The following is a 13,677-nucleotide window of genomic DNA, read 5'->3' on the forward strand; positions in this document are numbered from 1 at the left end:
TAAACAGGCTTGACGGAATGAACGATGTCACAATCAAGAGCTTCACCACAAAGTTCTTCACAGCCCTGCACACTGACAGCTCTCCAAGATGGCATCTCCCAGTCCCAATTTGGCTGAAGCAGGACAAACTGCCAGGAGGGAAGGAGGGATGGAGAAGAAGGCACAGATGGGTGGTAGCCACACCCAATCCCAACAAAGTGGAAAGCCTGATTTCACACGCACCCTAGAAAAGGGCCAACAAGGTGTCTGGAAGAGGCGAGGTTCCCAACTCACGGGGGATCTGTTCTTGCCCATGGTGTACAAAGTGTAGGCACAAATGTTGTGGAATACAGTCTGTGACCATACTCGGAAAAAATATCAGTGCTTAATCAGAGGGAAAGGATTCTGAGACCTGCCAGGATGAGTCTGTTGTTGTTGTTGTTTTAATATTATGCCTAGGTTTGTAGTTTGGATGGGCAAAATAAACAATGACAATGACAGCAGCAACAAAACAGGAACGAGAACAGCTTACTCATTTTTTAAAAAGAGGAAAGGAAAAAAAAAGGAAAAAGTCTTTTGTTAAAAGAAAGCTCCACACTGGCCTCGAAGCAGAAGCAGCTACCCCCACCTCTCTGGCAGACCATGTTGTGCCTGCGGAGCTGGTGTGAAAAAAACAAACTGGTGAAGGGCACTGCCAGGCGGGAGGTGTCTGCCTTCCAGTCTCTCCTCCCCTTCCCAGCTTTCCATAGGGGTGGAGAGAGCGATGGGAAAGGAAGGGAAGGGAAGGGCCTCAACCAGCACAAAGAAACTGTATTTAGACCATGGCAAACTGAGCTGTGCTGCTTTTTTTCCTCTCCCGCCTGCCTGGCTGTCCACCCCAGTCCAAGTACACGAAGAGTATGGGACCCACGGCCCTCACATACCTGAAAGAAACCCGGTGGGATGGGCCCTCCAGGCATCCCATCATTGGGGGGAATGTTGCCAAGCACAGGGCTCGGGGCAGCTGCTGCACTCTGTGGAGAGAGAAGGTAGAAATCAGTGGCCAAACCCCAACTAGGTACAAAGAAGATAAAACCACCACTCTTGTCTGCCCATGCCCCTATCCCTTCCTTCTCTATTGCCTCTATTGCCTCACTTAGGAAATTAGGGAACCACCACTTAGGAATGCTACAGGAATAGCAAGAGATGGAAGCAGCAAAGGTACTTCCTCTGCAGTACCTGCCCAGTGGTGGTACATGGCTAACCCACGGTGGCTACTATTCACATTGATGCCCTACCTTACCCACCAGAGCTCTAAAGAGCTCTTTGAGGGCAAGTGGAGTGATTTATAAATGGTGGTACTCTCTCGAAGAGGCTGGCATGTTGCACAGAGCAGAAGGTCAATAAATACCCACAATTCAATAAATAAATAACAAAGCAACTAGGAAAATGCCCCAGACAAGTGTAAGGAAGAAACAGACAGATGCAATTTAGCCCCTAAAGGGTCCTGGGTGTCTCATGAGAAGCAGGGGTACGATGGAAGACTGTTTTTAGTTCTCTCGTTAAATGTTGCTATCCTGGCACCCACCTGGTACATCTGCCTCAACAAATGCCTCCCAGGGGTGAGCAGACGCTGTTGCGTTCCCCACCTGGCCTCTTTCCAACAATCTGTGACAAACCTGTTCATGTGGCCGGCATGTCTGTGCCTGGCTCTGTGCTCACAAAGGCAGGGCAAAAGATTGGGAGGCCCAAGCACCTAGCCTGAGGAACATATCCAGGGGCCTTGATGTTCCCTTCCTGGGCCCATTCCCTGATCCAGGTGCCATTCTTACAGATGTCCATCTCCAGTCTAGTCCCTGGTCTCAATTATGACCAAAACTAATTTCACCACTGATCACCCCACCCCCAAGAGTTGTGGCTCTTCTCTAAGACAAATTTATGACCCTTAGGGTCAGGAAACCAAGCACTTTTGTTTCATGAATACAGCCTCCTACTACCTACCCCTGAAGGACTCACTTCTTTCTTTTCCTTTCCTCAAGTCACAAAATAGGAACCAGACCTCCTGGCTTCCAATCTTCCACTAATACCACACGTAACAGTGAACAACCCACTCTGCTCCAAGTGCTATCATTTGTACTAACAAATGGCATGAACCAGCTACTTACACCTCTACAAATCGGTGTCTTGTAAAAAGCAGAATGGCTGTTGTTTCTACCTTTGCATTAGAGGAGTGTGGTGGGTTGAGTTGGGATGGGATATGGTCTGTGAGATGGGATTACTCTGAGAACATGGGAATTAAGACTGGGGACAGGCACGAAAGGTTGTCTGACGGATCCAAGTAAAAGAGAATGAGTTAGCTGTAGCAGATTTTCAAAATGAGTCTTCTTACACATGCCCCATACTGTGTGCTCCAAGTTTCAAACATCCTCAAACATGGATCTAGGTCTCCTTTCCTTGAATCCACAGCCCATTCAGAGCAGGAGGATCCACTTGCCTCATCTGGACCCCTTGTCAGCTGGGAGTGGGCCACAAAGGGAAACTTACTAAGCAATTCTTCAGCTGCATTATTACTTCTTTGAGGTTAGTGGTTCTGTGTAATTTGACCTTTTGTGATTAAGAACCAACAACTACTTGTCCATAGCACCCAGAAAAAACTTACAAAGAGGGTGGGGGAGCTGAGGTAACCTGATAGTTACCTTTTGAGTGTTTTGGATCATTACCTTTTGGAATGCTTTCACATTGGACACTTGTAGACCTTTTTATGGTAAAATGTTCCTGTCTTTCATTATTTGGAGTATTTGACTTTTCCTATATTGAGGTATACATAGGTTCAGTATGTCAAAATTAAGAAAACAACTTCAAGTGAAAGCTTGAACCTGCAAATGCATTGTTGTTTTGCTTATGAGGCTCCTTCATCCTGAGATGTGGTGTTCCTATGAAATTAGAGTGAGTCAATAGTTCTAGGGGTGATTCTTTGAAGGCAAGACCAGGGTAACTGAAATGCTAGTAAAGGGGTGGAGTAATTCTCTGAAATCTGAGATGGAAGATGTATTTCACCATCTGCTCCTGGAGGAAGAGCAGCAAAGGCAGATATGGTAGCAATGACTAAGGGACAAGAGGCCAAGGAGACAACTTTTTTTTTGTACTACTGGGATTTGAATTCAGAGCCTTTGCTAGACAGACACTCTACCACACCTGATCCATATCACCTCTCCAGATTTTTTTTTGCTGTATTATTATTTTGCTATTTCTCCCTCCCTAAGTTAGGATCTGCATTTTTTCCTGGGCTAGCCTTGGAACCTGATCCTCTAGATATCACAGATACAACTCTCTCACCTTGCTTGTTTGTTGAAATGAGGTCTCAGTAACTTTTTGCCTCTAATGATCTTCTGCTCTCCACTTTTCAAGCAGCTGGAGTTACAGGTACAAGCTATTGTGTTGAGCCTAGAGACAACTTTTATGACAGAAGAGGCCTTCTCTATCTGTTAAACCAAGTAGTTATGCAATGCTTAAGTCTGTGCCCTGCAGGATCACAGTGATTGCTTCTCCCCTTTGATTATGAATCAAATTACAAACTCACAGAAGAAAAAAAAAAAACTTTTAAAAGCGCAAGAAAGCAGCAACTGGTGTATTGGGAGGCACAAGGGAAAGAGGCTGGAAGGCCTCAGAAATAACCCTTACTCACAAAACCCAGACCAAGGGGCCCTATGTTATTCTGTCAACAGTGTGCTGCATCCCAGCCTCCACCTTGACAGCAGGGGCTGTTTACCCAGCACTACATGAGGCATACAGCAGGTGTTCAATAAATGATTACTACTTGTATTATTCAAAGACCTGCTCAAACCTGACCATCTGGAGCCAGGCCTTTCTGGATTGCTAGGAGTCAGCCTCTCCCTGTGGTTTCCAGCTTGAGTTAGAACACCATTAAGGCACTCAGCAAAGTGTCTCATGTGAGTTTTCTCTAAAAACACAAAACCCAAACCCGTGGCCTTCCCTAGGCCTACAGCATGACTAGCTGTGGTGGTTACACAGGAAGGACTTCCCCATCAGAGTCAGAGAATAAAGAATAATGGATCTAGAAGGCCAAGGCTGCCCTTATGAGTTCAGGTCCCAGCTGACAACCCAAGGAAAAGTCCTTTCTCACTTGGGATTTAGTTTCTCCCTTCTATCACAGGGTTAGTTAAGAGTTGTCCATGATGGCTCTTCTTCCAAGCTTCTCTGCCCATCCAATCCCACAAACTGAAGCAAGAAGGGGCTTGAAAAAGCAGTACCTACAGGAAAAGACAACAATGCTTTTCCCAGAGGACCATGAATGCCAGCTTTTCTCTTTTCATTAGAGCACATTCAGAGATCAAAGATTATAAAGAACCCAGAGACCCACCTGTTATCTGAACTGGCAGACACCACTGGTTGGGTTCTAGCTACCCATTATTTGTGTATATACATGGCTAAATAAAGCACAACCACGGGGTATAAACTCATGAGAGAGAAGGGGGGGATAGGAGGAGAGGGAAGGAAGAGAGAGGAAGGAGGGAGGGAGGAAGAGAAACTAATTTAAAGAGCTTTGCACATGGTGATATAGGCCAGCTGCCTACTCTTGGGGATAGAGTCAACTTAAAAAGCTGAAATGGGGGCTGGGAAGGTGGCTCAGTGGTAGAGCGCTTGCCTTGCATGCATGAGGCCCTGGGTTCGATTCCTCAGCACCACATAAGCAGAAAAAAAAGCCAGAAGTGCTAGCCTTGAGCTGAAGAGCTGAGGGACAGCACCCAGGCCCAGAGTTCAGGCCCCAAAACCGGCCCCCCCCACCCAAAAAAAGGGGGAGCAGAGGATGTTCCCTGTAAGGCATTACCTCCTGACCCCAGCCCAAGAACCCGTCTTCCTCACTCCCAGACTAGCACTGAGGTCTCCTCATCCACTTTTTTACTATTTTCTACAAATAAATATTTCTATGCACATGAAGCTCCTGGAAAACAAATAAAAACAAATGCTCAGAGTGAACCTTGGACTCCTGCCAGATTAGTGAGAAAATGGTGCTTTATTTGGTAAATCACCTTCCTCCTTCCCCTGCCCCAATACTCAGGCCACATGTGAAACCACCAAGCATAGCCTTCCTTGACTGAAACTCAACCCTAGCCACATGGCTGGGAGGGCCAGAGGAATTGGGGTGTGAGGAGTACTAAGGGTGTGGCTGGGAAACAGAGGTCATGAAGCTGGGTGTGGGTGGGGCCTCTTGAGATGACCATAGGAACAAGGCAAGAATGCCTGTCTGGCGCCCAGAAAGGCAAGAAGGCTCACTCAGATCTCACTTAGGGCTGAATTCAGAGAGCTGAAGTGATTTGGTCCCTCTGGGCCAGCCAAGTTTCCTGGAGGGAATTCTAACAACATCACCACAGTAAAGATTCAGGTGGAGGAACGGGAAGAATTGTCACAATGTTATCACCCATGCAGAAAGGCCAAGACCAGAGCAATGGAGTCTGAAGAAGGGAACAGAGAGGAAGAAGAGGTCTCTTGGTCTTACGCACAGACCACAGAACAGAATGCGTTTAGGGGAATGGATGCTCTTGATTTTGCAGCTCAGAGAAAACAAAGAACTGTTGCTATGTGAAGAGAGAACCAGCTGGCGTTAAAAATAGGTTCCAATGACACAAGGGAATGACATAGGATCCCTGCCTTCAAATAGTCAGGGGGCTGTCACACAGGAAGAAGTGGATGTGCCCACTCAGCATGGAGAGACAGACAGCTCTGGGTCCAATAGTAGCTGTTCCAAGGTACACAAAGCTTCCCCGATCTATGTCTCAGAACCAACTGCTGTGGAGGTGGTAGGATATGGTAATTTTGGGTTGCTCAATAGTGACATGGCAAAAGTCATGGTAAAATCTTCTTTCTCAAAGTTCCATCTTACTTCTCTCTTCCATGGGAGAGGATTAACTTAACAACAGAGAAGGTAGGAGAAGCAACTGCTATTTCATGCTGATCCCATAAACCAGGAGAGGTTAAAGGAGGGAAATATTCATGTCCCAAAAGGAAGATGTCATTTCTGTTTAGCTAGTAAGAAAACTGAGGCACAGAGGAGCGTTATCTTAAAGACATGCAGCTCACATGTGGCTCTAACTTCAGCCCCTCTGTCCCCTCACCTCTGATCTTGGGTTCAAAAATCTCAAGTAACAGTTCCCTGTTACCAACATCTGTAAGTTCTGAAAAATGTGTGCTTTTTTAGTTTTGGCTCATGAAAAGAGCCAAATGCTCTGTCATGAGACAGAGCATTAAGAACATCTGGCAATCACAAGTCCTTCTTTGTGTTTGAGATCACCTATGTATTCTACTCTTCTCCACCAAGTAGGATGACCTTCTTACTTGGCTTTTTCTGACAAATATTTCAATGAGTTGGCATTTAACAAGAGGTAGAACGTGAGTGCACATGTGTGCACGTGTGTGTCAAAGAAGGTCCACTGAAGAGTCTGTTGGGCCTAACTGGCAAATTACCTTGGGAAGAAAAAGAGAAACAAGGTAGGTGGGAGCTGTAAAAAGGTTACGAGTACTTGATACAGGGCGGGTGCATTTAGCATTTGCTCCTGTGGCCGCACGGATGGCACTGTGCCCACTGGGATGGGAGATGAGAGTCAGGTTCTGCCCCGAAGGTCTGGAGGATGAAAAGTGTCGTGGTGACAGAGAACTGAGGGACGTGTGAAGGTACTCCAGGCAGGCACTGTGAGACAGGGATTAGGGGGATCAGGGAGGCTTTGTGAAAGTGGTGGTACTCGAGCCAGGGCCTTAAAGGACAGCAGGACTGAAAGATGTAGAAGGAGATATGGAGGTAAGAGATTACTGCTGTCATCTTCACCCTCCTGGCACAGGGCTCCTAACAGCCTCCTTTAGAGTGCAAATCCCTCTGAACTCTACCCACCCCATGCCCATCCCACCTCCTAGCTGGGGTGAAGCTTACTTGCCCTCCCTTACCTTGGGGGCTCCTTGGCAGGAGTTACGTAGCCCACCCACTCCCAGAGGGCTTGCCATTCAACAACTGTCACTTCTGGCCAGCTTGCTGAAGCTTCTCTCCCCAAGTCCTCCCAACAACCCACCATTGCTGCATAGGAGAAAAGAGAGGCTCTGTTCAGACAGTTCAGAGTCATACAGTCATATAGTTCAGACAGTTACAGCAGCCACTTGAGAACAGAGGTCTGCTTCATGGCCAGTTCCTTCCATTTACCAGGAGCTTGAGCACTTGGGTACCTCATGTTACATTTCTGAGTCTTTCAGGGTCACGTTTAAAGGAAGGATGCTCTAGCCCATAGGGATATATATGGGTCAATGATAACACAACTCTCAGGACAGGCATTCCGCTAGGCCAGGGTGAGATAGCCCCTGAACTTGACACAGCACCTGGCAATGGCAGACATGTCTAGTTGTTTAAGTTTGCTTGTTTGTGAGACAGGCTCTTGTATGTTGCTGCACATTTTCCTCGGCTCAAGTGATCTTCCTACCCCAGCCTCATAGGCATGCCAACTACTGAGCCTGGCTAGATATGCTCACGTTTTATGATTCCATGAATAGTCTGCAGGTAGCTGTGGTCTCTCTCCCCAATGTCACCTTAGTAAGCACTAGGGAGGGGGGTGGGGTGGGGAGGGGGATGAAAGAAAAGTATGCCTGTCAGAACATTTCAACAGAAAGAACTGAGGAACTGACTTCCCTGGGCTAAGGAGAGGAGGCTATCACCTCACTGGGCCCTGCCCACTCATCCCAGGAAGCACCTAGCTTCTTCTGGGAACTGGATCAAAGGGCACAATGTGGCTAAGAGGTGGATCCCTATGTAATTAACACCTGGATGTACCTTGGACACTGTCCAGATATCACCCTTCTCTTTGTGCAAACCCCTCCCTAGTTGGGTAACCTGATGTGGGGCTTGGCCTATGGCCTATACAATAAGGCTAGAGAGATCAGGGTTGTGGGGGACCCCTCAGGTGAACACTATGAATGGATCAGTGATATTTGTTCAACACTGGTTGTCTTCTTAAAGAAAGGTGAGCTTCAGACCCTGGTTTGTACCATTAGCACCCCCCCCACACACACACACACACTTCCTACTGTCTTAAGGAGCTACTTACTTATAACCACAAACATGTCATAGTAGGCCAGTGACAGCTCCTTAACAAGAACACTGGCAGTCGCTTCTGCAAAGTGGAAAATTCCCTGGCGTGGACCCGTACACACACTCAGTTCCAATGACAACTTAATCCTGCCAGGACCGAGGTGTGCAGAGAACAGAAAGCCATCCGATTCACTTCTTAAAACTATTTTTTTTTCTTTAGTTTAAAAGAAATCATTAAAGGCAAGGCACTCCAAGCATCTTTCAAGGATGGGAGCCCACACCTCCTCAGCTGGCATCCAATTTAGTAGGGACAGAGTCACTTTCCCTCACCTCCTTCTCTGCAGTGACAGGACGAATGTGCAGTCTAGAAAGTTCACCAAGGTCCCTTGATATCAAAGCTGGGGACGTTTATACTTGGCAGGGAAGGGGGCACATAATTCAAACCTGCCAAGGCCTCTTGTGTGTAAAGGAATGGACTGGAGCCCTCCTGCTCTCCTGCTAGGCCAGGAGGAAAGCCGGTAAGCAGCTGCCCACCACGGTGCTCACAGCCTTCCCCAGTGCGCCCGACACGCTGGCTCAGAGCTGAGCAGATGCCGCCTAAGCCTTTAAAGCACGCACTAATTGCGCTAATTTAGCTAACAGTCTCTGTTTCGTCCCCCACCCGAGTCAACCAGCGTCCTTTGGTACTGCTGGAGAGATGCAAGCTGTTGGCTTTAGTGTTATTTTGTCAGCCATTAAACGATTCATCGGAGTCATTAATTGATTTATTACTGCTGCCTGCTCAGAGGGTTTAGCAAATAAAGAATGATGTAGGTCACAATGCAAAGGAAATTGGACCAAACAATGCCATGAGGAGCTGGGCATTCGGTGACTTCCACTGTCCACTCCAGAAGTCCTGTGCACCCCATTGTTTGTTGAGGGACAGCATAGATGACCCTCCTGCCTGAAATTCAGGTACGAGAGGCAAGAAGCCTATAGGCCCTCCACCCCCTGGTAGCACTAAGTTGTAATGGTTGGATCTGTGGCAAGGAACCCAGAAAGGCAGGGTTCCACTCCCCTGGAGGTGACATACTCCAGTTGAGCCCACACACTCCCCCTGCACTGCCTACAGGAGCCATACGACATCATCCGGTGGATGCGTTAACATGTGCCTCCTAATGCCTGGCCTTTTATGTACTTATCTCTGATCCTCTCAACAGTCCGACGGGTAGTCGCATTATCTTCCCTGTTACAGAGAGAATACTGAAGCTCAGAGAGCTGACCTGCCCCAGGCTGCACGGCAGGTCAGGAAGTGGCAGTCTGGGACGCAAACCCAGCGTACTTCACTTCAAAGTCCACATTTCTTCCCCTCTACCAAATTCTTCAGACAGACACAAAAGGCCCTATACCTCCAGCTCAGCTCCAGGAGAACCCTGACAGAAACAGGCACGAGACCAGAAACAAGGCTACCCCTGCCCTTCTCAGAGCCCCAAGTGCTTCAATTACAAAATGACATGGTTACAGGGTGAGCCCTGATGCCACACCGAAGGATGAGATTCTATAAGGAGTCCCTTCTACTTCTCTCTGCAATGGCCACACTGACTGTGTCAACACAATCAACCAACACCCTGTCAATTAGTGCTGCTTCCCTTTGGAGTGCTCCTATGTGGTAAGTGAGCCCTCCTCAGGCCCTATGTGGACTCCACATTTCCCGGCTACCCCATCAGCCACATGGCAGCAGGTCCAGGGACGTCTGCTGTACTGGACCAGACCAGACCAAAGTGGTCCAGGCTACCCAGCTTCCAGTCCTCAGGGTTCTCAACAAACACAGAAAGGAATGACACTGAGCTGAGAGCAATGTTAACACCTCGAATGACAGACTCACAGAGTCATGTACATATGGATAGTGTGTGTATGTGTACATGTGTATGCACATAACCACATCTGTCTGTAGAAGAGAAGAAAAGGTAATAGCTCTAGTACCTGTTTTCCCTAGGAACACCACAGCCATTCTGAATGTCTCAAATTCTATTATCACAGTTATCAGCTGATAAAGGGGTCTCACACCCCTGCTCAGCACAGCAGCATTCTAGAACAGAGCTTGCCCCAGCACACGTTTAGAGGAGGCTCTCAGAAAGTGCTGACTGATTTGTTCCTGAAGTGATGTAGAGGGGTTGAAGAGTGGGGTCAGGGACCCACCAAGAGCCAGTGTGCTCCCTTCTTTTTGGTCCTCGACTTGTCAGCTTAGACTGTGGCTTAAGGCAGGGGGCTGCCATTCCAGCTCACCATGGCCAAGTCCACAGCCTCATCTGGAGGTGTTCTATATCCACACAGTTTTCTTGCTGGTACACCCCAAAATCGGTCCAGAACTTTCAAGATCATACACATCCTTTACAGTTGTAGTAAGAAGCTGCTAAGGAAGTGGGCCAAGGGACTGGGAAGGTGGCTCAGTGGTAGAGCGCTTGCCTTGCATGCCTGAGGCCCTGGGTTCGATTCCTCAGCACCACATAAGCAAAAAGAAAAAAGCCGGAAGTGGCGCTGTGGCTCAAGTGGTAGAGTGCTAGCCTTGAGCTGAAGAGCTGAGGGACAGCGCCCAGGCCCAGAGTTCAGGCCCCACTACTGGATCCCCCTGCCCTCCCTCCCCCCCCCCTCCCCAATAAAAGAAGTGGGCCAAGAGCGTGGATGGGAAAAGCTGGAGGTGGCTAGTCAGGCTTCTGAAACAGATGCAAAATTTCCCTTGGAGAACTGGACGCTGGTGGCTAACAACTGTAATCTTAGCTACTCAGGTGACTGATCTCTCAGGACCAAGGTTTGAAGCCGGCTGGGGCAGGAAAGTCTGTTAGACTCTTATCTCTAATTAGCCACCAAAAAGTCAGAAGTGGAGCTGTAGATGAAGTGGTAAAGCGCTAGTCTTGAGCACAAAAGCTCAGGGATAGCACCCAGGTCTAGAGTTCAAACCCCAGGACCAGGGGGTGGAAAAAAAAATTCCCCTGGAGGATACCCACCCCTAAGGTGCTGGCAGTACAAAGGAGGGTCTTCAAGGAGGCCTTCCCCAAGGCCCAACACTTGACAGAGAATAACTTGTTAACACATATTTAGTAGCAATTTACAAAGGCCTTTCTTTCCATACATTTACTTGATGAGTTTGCCCAACCACCTTTGCATAGGCTGGTCCCAGTCTCTGGCAGAAGCTGGTCCCTGTCTCTGGAACACTCTCCTCTTGGGTCTGGTGCTACCTCTGTGTCCTCTTCATGTTCTTCCTCATAGCACTTGATACACCTGACTGTTAATTCCTTATTAAATAAGCCAGCTGGCTTCTCAAAGATGTGGCAGGAATGGTGTAGCAAAACACAGAGAAGTTGCTGGCTTAGTAAATATTATTTGGATGAATAAAATTCTTGTAGAAATCCTGTCTTTCAAGAGTACTCACCACATCTACAAGGTCAAATTCCAAGACTAGCTAATTCAAATGATCTTCCATTAGTTACCACTGGATCCCATCCAAACAACTAGTCCCTCCCTTCCAAACCTCTACCACCACCACTACCACACACCCCTGCCTACGCAAGTTTTGGGACACACTGTTCCCTCTTTCTGAAACACCCCAACTTTGAGCAATGAGAAGGCCTGGGAGCTGGAACTGCGTGTCCCTTGCTGCCAAATGCCTTAGGCAGGCCTCCTAGCCACTAGTCCTGTCAGTATACTGGAAATCATCATTAAATCCCCACCCAAAGACAACTGTAAGGATGACTTCAGCTGCCATCTAGGGAAAGCATTTGTAGCTCTGAAGAAGGACAGAATCAATGAATGGAGTGGGGAACTGAATTCGAGTCACAGCTAGGCCTCAGGGGATGGGTTCAAGAAGAAGACCCTAAGTGTCTGTACACTGCTGAGATCTACCTGCCATCCCATCCCCTGTTCTCAGCAGGTTCAATGCCTGGGCTCTCTGACCAAGCTGTCTGCTCCACTGGCTTCAAGGGGTTACTTCCTCCATAAGCATTGGAAAAGGACCAAGAGAAATAGCAAACTAACCATGGGGCCTGGATCTGCTTCTAAGCCTGGCGTGGAACCCTAGATGCACCCTGCTCTGTACCCTCCCTGGGCTAACCACGTCCCAAGCACATGGTTAGCCAGCTCCTCACCTACCAGGTCTTAGGTCCACTTAGTGCTACTTGCACTGTCTCTGTTCAACAAGCTCTCCAAACCCTTCCATTTATCTATGCATAAAACTCTTGGTCTGTTCTTGCTTACCAGTTCTAAACAGGCACAAAGGCCCTTTAGTGGTTAAATTAGAACTCAATACTAGAAAGTTTCCACCTATGTCTCTTTAATCAAACGTCCAATAGAACATTCAACAGACCATGGGCTGCAGCTGTAAAGTAAATAGAGCACTGGATGGACTGCAGGGAAGAAGTTTAGCTCCCAGCTCCCAGGCTAACTCAGAGACAGGCAATTCACCCTGACTTGAGATATACCCCTTTAATGCAGGACAGGGATTGTCCTCTCGGGTTTGGCACGGGAACTGAGACACAAGGAGATAATGAAAGGGCTGTGATCTCATTTCAACCTCTCATTCCATCCCCTCTCTCTTTTTCTACACAGAGCTGAAGCCACAGGAAATCTTGGTCTCAGCCTTGTTGCACATGCCTTGCCCTCTAGAATGGCCATTTTATGCCAGCTTCTGCCATCCCAAGGCATCCCTCAGCCTGCCTGGAGCAAGATAGTTTGTTCCAACTTCACAAGACTCTACCTGTATCTCTACTATTTCCTACCTGGCTTTATCCTATGAGAAGGGCTTATTTTTCTGCAGACTATTGGTTCCTAAGAAGTAGAATCCAAATGTTTGCTACATCTGGTAATCGATAAAAACCGAAATGGCTAGGGACTGAGAAAGAACTTTTCAGAGAAAGCTAAACCTGTCTCTTCTGATAAATTTCTCTCTTTTTTATTCATTTCCTTTCAAAGCACAGGACGGGCTGGCAAAAACCCAGATGTCAAGAGAGTGAAGTGTGGCCTTCACTCCCACATGCTTGTTTCTCTCATCACACTGTTGGTAGCTGGAGGACAGAAACATGGTGGCCTCTGGGGAGATCTCAATCTGAGTCCTGGGTTTGCTCCCAGCTTGAAACTTGGAACTCAGATAGGGATGACAGTGCTGTCCTTGACAAATGACCAACCTTCCTGTTCTGCTGCTTACCTGATCTTACGCAGTCTGTTTTTCTTTTATTTTCCCCTAATCCCACTTAAAGCCATGGCCTAGGTTTTCTCTATCCAAGATAGGAATTTTTAACTAAATATGTATAGTGTATGAGCCTTCAGAAGCTGAATCTGGAACTACAGAAAAAGACATACTTACCAGGTGGAGGGCAGCAGGGATTTGGAACCTGGTTTCCCAAGGTATCTGTCTGGGCTGGCTATTATCTAGAAAATGGTTGAGAGGGGCTGGGAAGGTGGCTCAGTGGTAGAGCGCTTGCCTTGCATGCCTGAGGCCCTGGGTTCGATTCCTCAGCACCATATAAGCAAAAAGAAAAAAGCCGGAAGTGGCGCTATGGCTCAAATGGTAGAGTGCTAGCCTTGAGCTGAAGAGCTGAGGGACAGCGCCCAGGCCCAGAGTTCAGGCCCCACGAACAGACCACCCCCCCCCCAAAAAAAAG

At 47.8% G+C, this 13,677-nt stretch overlaps 1 protein-coding gene across 5 annotated transcripts in view; it reads right to left on the minus strand.

The window, feature by feature from the left end:
* Positions 1-13,677, minus strand: part of Ssbp3 (single stranded DNA binding protein 3) — a 156,762-nt gene that overhangs the window by 44,337 nt on the left and 98,748 nt on the right. For all 5 annotated transcript variants that reach the window (XM_069987116.1, XM_069987115.1, XM_069987119.1 and 2 more), the window contains one exon: positions 903-992. In XM_069987116.1, coding sequence (XP_069843217.1) covers positions 903-992 — 90 coding nt within the window. The remainder of the gene's footprint in view (positions 1-902; positions 993-13,677) is intronic.

Source organism: Dipodomys merriami, unplaced genomic scaffold (assembly GCF_024711535.1).
Source record: "Dipodomys merriami isolate MVZ:Mamm:240054 unplaced genomic scaffold, mDipMer1.0.p SCAF_34, whole genome shotgun sequence".
Lineage (NCBI taxonomy): Eukaryota > Metazoa > Chordata > Mammalia > Rodentia > Heteromyidae > Dipodomys > Dipodomys merriami.